At 49.9% G+C, this 8,619-nt stretch overlaps 1 protein-coding gene across 13 annotated transcripts in view; it reads left to right on the top strand.

Annotated features, from left to right (window-relative positions):
- Positions 1-8,619, top strand: part of LDLRAD4 (low density lipoprotein receptor class A domain containing 4) — a 432,267-nt gene that overhangs the window by 403,545 nt on the left and 20,103 nt on the right. For all 13 annotated transcript variants that reach the window (XM_035013827.1, XM_035013825.1, XM_035013819.1 and 10 more), the window contains one exon: positions 1,249-1,403. In XM_035013827.1, the coding sequence (XP_034869718.1) occupies positions 1,299-1,403 (105 nt within the window). In that variant the 5' untranslated portion in view covers positions 1,249-1,298. The remainder of the gene's footprint in view (positions 1-1,248; positions 1,404-8,619) is intronic.

The following is an 8,619-nucleotide window of genomic DNA, read 5'->3' as shown; positions in this document are numbered from 1 at the left end:
GCATATCCACGTGCATGTGTTACTTACTCGAACACATGCATACATGTATGTGTGGGTGTGTGCATGTGTGTGTTGCAGGTTCCAGGCAGGGACACAATTGACAGAGCTCTCCCCTTTTCTCTTCCTCTTCATTAAACCCCATACCTCCCTACCTCACAACAAAGTTGTGTGCTGTCTTCCTCACCATCTTCCAGAGCTTCTCACCGTTTAAGTTGACACCCCTGCACAATCACTTCCTTTCACTGTGTGGGGAGACTGAGGAAACTGGTGGGCAACATTCAGCAAAGCCATGAGCTGTAAATTAGAAAGCAGGAAATGTGGGTTCTAGGGTTGACCTTGAGCAATGAGCCTCTGCTTCCTCCCTGCAGATCTGAAGGGCTTGAGTCACCACCTCTCAGTGCCAACTCAGTGTTCTAGAAGTAGCTCCACGGCGCCGTCCTAGAGCGTGACGCATGTGTTAATGGCAGTTCGGAAATCCTTCGTAATGACAGTGTCAGGAATGCAGTTTCTGACCGCTCGTAAAATATGGTGCCTGCAGGGTTGGAGACAGCGGAAATGTGTTTTCTAAATTACTTCCAAAGGCAAGGCCCTGAGTAAAGGAAGTTGGAGCTTTTTATCAACATATTTTCCCTTCGGTGTAGTGTGTGGATCCTTTGTGATGTACTTTGGAAAATGTGACTTAACTCTAAAGATGGGTTTAACATTCCTGGGGAGATTACACTGGGAGGAGCAACTTCAGTTTTGCAAGACTTTCTTACCTCCCCTGGGGGCAGGGCCATCCTCCAGGGCCTGCCTGCTCAGGGGAAGGGATAGCCTGTGTAGCCCTCAACCTGTGGCAGGCACATGGGGCCAGAACTTCGAGTCCCGTGTGTGAACGGGGTCAGTTACAGCACAGCACCTCTAGAGGTCTTGTAGAGCCAGCAGAATACATTTTCCTAAGGCCCTACTCATTAAGCAATTTGCAAAGGCAAGTTCTGTCTGAGCACTGTGCGTGGGCTGACCACCAGAGGTCTTTTGGAAAGAGCCGCATGCCAGGGGTTCCCTTTCTTCAGATGTTCTTCAACTTGTCGAAGTCTGGCAATGGCCTTGGGCAGCAGACCTGGGGAAAAATAGTTTCTCTTTCTTGAAGTCCTTGAGAGGACCAGGTGCTTGCAAGAAGCCCTGAGCACCTGGTAGTTGTGTTGCTCAGAGGGCTGGGTGATGGCACAAAGGGGCACGTGGCTAACGGGCTTTCCCTTTCCATCACAGCGGAGCTGGAGTTTGCCCAGATCATCATTATCGTCGTGGTGGTCACGGTGATGGTCGTGGTCATCGTCTGCCTGCTAAATCACTACAAAGTCTCCACACGGTCCTTCATCAACCGCCCGAATCAGAGCAGAAGGCAGGAGGACGGGCTACAGCCGGTAAGTGTGGGCCTGAGCCTCTGGGTGCTGCCCAGGCCTGTGTCTCGGCTCCAGAAGTGAGGCTTGGTGCCCACAAGGGCCACAAAGCAGGACACCCTCTTGAGTCAGCCCACTGTGGCCCATCGGCATCGAAAACTCTATCGAAGGTTCCTATACTTCAAGAAGAGCCTGTGCAGCATGAGCGTGAGGCTCAGTGAGTTCTCACAAACCGAAGACACCTGTGTAACCCCTCCCCCAGCAGCCAAGAGACGTGGCCAGCCCCCAGAAGCCCACCTGGGGCTCCCTCCTAGCCATGCTGCTACCAGGTCACCACTGCCTGGACTGCTGTCAGCACAGATTACTTGCACTTGCTCTTGACAATGTTTTTAACAAAAGAGTCCGCCGGTAGGTGCTCCTTTGTGTCAGGCTTCTTTCACTAAATCCACCCATGCTGTTACATGGAGATGGGTTTTAAAAGCAGCCCTGGAGGTGTTGCGGTGACAGGAATGCACTTGTGCAGCGCCCTGCATCCATGACAGGCTGCGGGGTTCGGCAGCACGGTGGGTGTGGGCGAGCTAGAAGGGCAGTGGGGGGATAGCAGGAGCTCGGGGCCTCCTTAGGGGGATCAGGGTGGGTTGGGTTGTGTAGGGGGCTCACAAAACAGCCCATAGTAAGGCTCTTCATCGCACTCCTCTGGAAAATAAAACATGTTTTCAGTTAAACTGCTCTATGATCTGTACTTAGGGGACCAAAGGCCACTGGCACTTCCTGTTCTGAGCCCTTTTACAATCTGTGATTCTGGTGGCCTTCAGTGAGAGGCTTGGGAATGCGAGTTTAGGCAATTACAAATTCTTGGGTTCGGTGGTGGGCAAAAGAGGCAGAATCGCCTCGTGGTACTTAGCCCCTCAGAGCATGTGTCAGGACCAGGGTGGTCTGGTGACTGGCTTAGGGAGGCCATCACAGGTGTGGGGGTGCAGCTGTCCTGGCAGGTGTGGTGGAGTGGCTGCTGGGCCCAGGGCCCTTGGACCCCTAGGGAGGGTTGGGTCACACTTCATCAGGGCTGCAGAATTGCTCAGTGGCCCATTAGCTCTGCTGTCCGCATGGGCGGAACTAAGGTTTGCTGGGTGCAGGCGGGGGGCGGGGAGAGGGAAGGGATGGGGCTGCTGGGAGCAGTCCTGAGAAAGAACCCCGTTCTCCTTCTTGCTTTCCCTCATCCTCTGCAGTCCCCTACCTTTATCTCTCTGGGTCCCCGGTTGGGCACCTGAGCCTCCTCCAGCCCTATTAACATGATTTTCATCACGCCACAACAGTTTCCGTGTGGGCCCCGGGCCCTTGGTCATCCCCGCAGTCTGGTACCCAAGGGGTCCAGGCTCACTGAACGCTGGCGTCTGGGTGCCTATGGATTCCCCACTGTTGTATAAGGACAGTTCTGTTACCTAAAGGAGAGAGCCAGTTCTTGCGAAGTTCTGAACACAGAATACACATAATTCCCCTGAGTTTAAAGAGAGAAAATCATATTCATAGCAACAGTTTCAGAACTGCGAAAGGATCAGCCATCACTGCTTTGCCTAAGCCTTAATGCAAAGACCATAAGTGCTGACCCCCAGTCTTGGGGGAAAGAGGTAAAACCATCCTCACTCCTTGTCATCAATAGGCAGCTCTCAAGTTTCCATGAAGTGCCTGCCATGAATTTACCCAAGTTCCCTGCTTTAGGCTTTCTGTTCCAATCCCCAGAGGATCTGGAGTCACTGCACACAGGGACTCAGACTGCTTTCTTGTGTTTGGCCTGGGTCCCCACCTACCTCAGATTTCATTTGGGGATCACCTTGCTCCTACGTGACTTGCCTCGCATTGATGAGGTGGCTCCTTCCTCCACTCCTCAGTGCAGACCTGGCCACGTCTGTCACCGCCTCCGTCCAGTGTGGCCTAAGCACCGGCCCATGGGTCTGCTCCCCAGACTGGGAGCTCCATGACTCAGTCAGGTGATGGGACACATACACACACACGGTCACACACTTACCAGAAGGATAACAGTTTTACAAAGGCAGAAAAGTGAAAATTTAAGTTTGTTTTTATGTAGAATGTGTCTTCTGTTTCATTTGGGAATGGGTCTGTGTGGAGCCATCTTCCGGGGCGGAGGCGGGGGCTCGCCTGTGTCTCCCTTGCTCCAGGGGCTGCTGGGCAGCAGAGCCTCCATTTCTTGAAACTGAAACGGTAATTAGTAATTTTTGGATGTCTCTTCAGGGCTACACAGCAAATGAAGATAATCAATATCTAGTGATTGTGTCCAAAGAGGTCTTTATCCCACTGTGTGCCTAATTTTGTTAATAAATGTCTGAAAGTTTTAGCTCTGAGAGCTGGACCGAGACGCAGGCTGCACACAACTTGGGGTTTAATTCCTTTGCTGCTACTATACTATTTTTTGTTTTCTTCGCGTGACCCAGTACTGAGTGCCGTTGCTTCTCAAAGCTTGAATTTTCCTTCTCAGTAAAATGGGAATGGGGATATTGCACAGCTTAGCAATAGGCTCTGTTCAGTGTTTCACAAACTCAAGATGTATTTTTACACAGTGATGAGAGACAATTCAGGCCCAGACTGTAGCCCCATTTCATGACTAGGACAACTGACCTGTGTATAATCCAAAGAGGGAAGAGAGAGGGTGAGAAAGAAACCTTAGCTTCTCTTCTAGACACAAACATGAATATAGCCAGCACTGCGGGCCACTTACAGTGTTCCTGGCTACCCAGGAATGTGCTCCCAACCAGACTTCTTGCCTACTTTTTGCCTACCTCTCCTCCCTAACGCCTTTCAAGAGATGCTGCTTCCCTTAGTACAGTACTAAGAGAGCAATTGATTAATTTACACTCATGGTTCCCCGATGGGGCGATTTTGCCCCCCTAGGGGACATTTGACAATGTTGGGAGACATTTTTGGTTGTTATAACTTGGGGATGCTACAGGGATGCTCTAAACATCCTGCAGTGCCCAGGGCAGCCCCCACGACAAAAAAAAAAAAAAAAAAAACAACAACAAAACGATCTGACTCTAAATGTCCGTAGTGCCAAAGTGGAGAACCCCTGATCTCAGCAGGTGTTGAATGCTCCCCTTTCTAGAGGCACCTCGCTGTTTGAAGAGGGGGCCTGTTAGTGTAAGTGGGTCTCTCATGACTGGCTCTGAGGCTTCAAAAGAGTGAAGAGAACACTTCCCCACAGCATGGTGGAAAGCATTGGGGGTCCCTTGCATGATCAGAGGGTCCTGGTCTGAGACTCTGCCCCGGAATAGTTTCCCCCACCCATTTCTGCCTTCTTTTGTTCATTCAGTCGTTCGCTGAACAAAATAATGAAGAAACAGTGTGATGTTTCCTTGCCCCTGACCGTCCCTGCTACCATCAGCAACATCCAGCTGGCTAATTCTGTTTGGCATTTTAGCAGTCTTACTGGGACAGGCCAGGGGTCTCCAGTGGCCGTTTGTGTAAACGGTAGGAGGGGTTTGGGATGGGGCATGAGGACTCAGAGTGGAAGTTTCAAGTTGCCCATCCAGGTGGCCCTCCCAACATCCCAAACTGACCACCTGTGCCATCCAGCCTCCTCCCCTGAGGGGCTTAGATGGAACTTGACGTTGAGGAAGGCCGGGCTCTTACTGACAGAGCCTGTTGCGGATAGCCTCCCAGGTTCCCCGTGGTGTGGTGCATATTTGCGCTCCTTGGGGGAAAGGTGGCTGGTGAAGCTGAGTGCATTTGTGGTTGCTGCTGCCCATGTGGCTTCAGAGCCCCGCCTGTCATCAGAGCACTTGAAGGGATCTGCTACGGAAGCACCTTTCCGGACGTCAGCATCGCAATCCTGCCTTCCCTGGAGCCTGAGTGGCGGGGCTGCAGGAGCCAGCTAGCTGGCAGCTTGTGGGTGCAGGATGGCCCTGTCAGCCTCACCCTGGGTGAGCGTCTCATGGTTCTAAGCCTGTGTGCTGCTGAGAGACCCCCCCACTTCTGAGAGCCTTTTAGCCCATCTGTTCTAGAACCATGTGAGGCCTGCTGCGCATGTTAGGAAAGATGTATTTATTTTAAACTTGTGTGAAAAGGGCTGTGCAATGCACAGGGCAGCCCCCACAACCAAAAAAGCGATCAGACCCTAAATGTCCGTAGTGCCAAAGTGGAGAACCCCTGATTTCAGCAGGTGAGACAGTAGTTGGGTTTTATTTTCAAGGAGGAGGTTGAACATGTAGATGTTCTGTTTTGACTGAGGAAACTTCACTGCCCTGATGTGAGCTGCCTCCTCTCCTCACGTAAGGGCTTTCCACTTGGACCAAAAGGAAGAGCAGAACTAAGGTTCATAAGATAGAGTCTTAATAGCTGTGATTATCCCTGGTTCTCAGGGAGAGTCTTCTTCTGGAAAATGGTTGGTTGGACCAATTGCCCCTTTGGGCCAAGCGTCAGGCTCACCCTGATTCCGGGAGGTTTGCTTTGTAAAGTCAAAAGTACCTTCCTCCATGACTCCACCACATGCGTCCTTCCGCACATGGCCCCCCCTCCCAGGGACTCCCTCCCCAGCTCTAACAGTGTCTTTTGGAAGCACACACTTTCTGTGCCGGCTCCCTCTGGCGAAGGAAGCAATGGATGGCAATCTGCTTTGGCCTCGGCCAGTCAGCTTCCATCAGCACGGTATCTCTGAGACACCGGTCCATGGGAGCCCAGGGACAGGACAGTCCTGGCCATGAATGTGGTGGAAGCCGCCATTTCTGGATGAAAATGAAAAATAGCAGCCTAGGCTTAAATTACAAGAAAAGTAAATGCTTAACAAATGGCAAAGAGCTGTGAGTGGCTTTGTGACAGAAACCTGTATGTATTCTTCCTGAGGTAGCCTCGGCTTATTTTTCAGAGCCTCGGTTTATGCGATTTCAGGGCTTTGAGACTGTCTAGATCTCTTTCCATCACCTTGGACTCCAAGTAACAGGAAAACAATAAAGGGGCATAAATATTCCAGACACAGGCCTGAGAGGTATTTGCACACGTCACTGGAGCCTCTCTCACCAGGGTTCGTGGGGGCTGATGGGGGCATGAGCAGCCTTCTCCAACAGCCTGTAGGGAACCCACCGGGACAGCCCAGGGTGCAGTGGACAGAGGAAAGAGGCGAGGTCCTCAGCCACTTACTGAGGAACAGCAGAGGGACAAACATTTGACTTAGTTTGAACTATGTGGAATTGGGGCTCTTCAGCCATTCTGACCTATAAAAACAGCAATTTCAATTAAAAAATTAACAGAAGGAGGCCTGTCAAGCATTTCTTCCTTGCTAAGTGCTGCCGGGATTAAATCCCTTGTGAAAACACGGGTGCCTCGTCCTCCCCATGGAGATGGACGGGGGAAGTGCAGGTGGGATGCTGGGAAGGACGCCGTTTGTTTTGTCTCCCATCTGTTGGGAGGGAGGACATGACTGCAGCGACGGGCTGTGTCAGTACAGAAATGTGGGTTCTGGAGATGCAAAGTGTCCCGGGGTGCGGGAAGTCCACGCCCAAAGTCCCTTCCTGCAGATGTTGCAGACTTGGCCTAAGGTGTGGCCAGTGCGTATGGCTTGCACCACAGGGTGTTTTGACAAAACTTGATGGAACGATAAACGTTGGGAGATTTCACATAAAAACTAGAATTTACCTGTTCTCTTGAAAAGTCAGCATATCAGGCCACACTGGCCCCTAGTCTTGCCTGGCAGCCCCAAGATGGGGCCACTCTGAATGGACTAGTGCTCACCTTTTGACTGTGGACCCACCTTTCTATGGGGAACCCTCAGTTGTGGGTAGGGTGCCATGGCCATCTATTGCTTTGCACAGTGGTGGTTGTTTTTAGAGAAAATATATCCTGCACTCATGCCTCTATCACAAGGGTGAAAACAAAAAATAGACCAAGAGAGCCACTGGTTTCCAAAGGAATGGGAGAGAACATCCTTATAGAAGCAGCTCAGGAATCCACCCACACTGGGCTCAGAGCTCACGGTGCTTGCAAAGCCCACAGGCTGTGTCCTGGGCCCAATGAAGGGTGCAGGGAGTTGGGGCGTCACCACACACACAGCTCATTCCCACTCTGACTGGAGAGGTGGACTGCTGTGTACCTGCCTTTTCTCATTTCTACTAGGTTTAGAAAAGCATTTCGAAAAACATTTCTAAAATTATAGAAATGAACTATTTTAGTTAAGGTGCAAAAAAAAAAGAACTAAAAGGCTTGATGATGTAGTTATAATAGGCACGTCTCTAACACCCCAGACTAAAGAGAAGAGAGCCACTGGCTTTATTTAGCATCAGACTGAGATGAAAGATGGCAGGGGACAGTTTCTCTGTGGGTGAGGCAGATTCTTGCTGCACTATAAGACCAGGGGTACTTGTTGTCAACTTTGTCCCAGAACAATTCATTATTTGATGAGGCTCTGAAACTACATTTCCTAACATCACAGGGACGGCAAGGGGCAGGTCAAACTGTTTCTCTCTGAATGAGTGAAGATGCAGTCCAGCTGCCAGACTGGTCATTTCAAAGGTTTTACACTTTGGTCTGTCTGAAGCATTAGAAGATAATTTTAACAGCTTCGGAATGAAGATGTCTCCCTTCAAGTAAGAGAAACAGGAGGTGAAGTTGCTAGCAAAAATTGGATAAAGTTGCTGGGACACACCGTTACACAGCAGATTCTCATCTGAACAAAAGTAGAAAGACCTTTTTAATAGCCAAGATTTGTCTTTAGAGCAATGTGAGTAGTGCAGATTGTCCATCCACTGATGTTGCCAGTGCTCAGAACAGTTTTGGAAATACCTTCAGAGCTTGCAGGTCATATTTTGGAGGTTTTTCAAGGGAAAAATATTTTTTTAATATCTCAGTGATGGCAATCTTCCTTTTTCTTATTTGTTCCCTGAAGATGGATTTGATTTTTGGTACCAGCCAAAACCCATTTAGAGCTAAATCTTACAAATGATGTGACTGATCAGGCTAAATGATCCAAGTTTGGTGCAAAACCAAATGTGGCTCAATTAGTTAAGACTGATGTTGTCTGAGTTACAAACCGATGCTGCAGAGAAAGGGGAAAAACTCACAGCAAACCTGTGGCTTCCTCTGGGGAAGAGCTGGGATGGGAGGAGGTAGACAAAGAGAACCTGGTTTGTGGGTTAAAACTTTTTTTATAAGAATGTATTCATATGTTACTTTTGCAATTAAAAAACATCCTCTGCTCACATAAACTGATGATGAAGACAAGTCCAATAATGTTCTGAGC

This window comes from Mirounga leonina, unplaced genomic scaffold (assembly GCF_011800145.1).
Source record: "Mirounga leonina isolate KUSES-001 unplaced genomic scaffold, KU_Mleo_1.0 Mir_167, whole genome shotgun sequence".
NCBI lineage: Eukaryota > Metazoa > Chordata > Mammalia > Carnivora > Phocidae > Mirounga > Mirounga leonina.
This window is presented reverse-complemented; position numbering and strand designations above follow the sequence as displayed.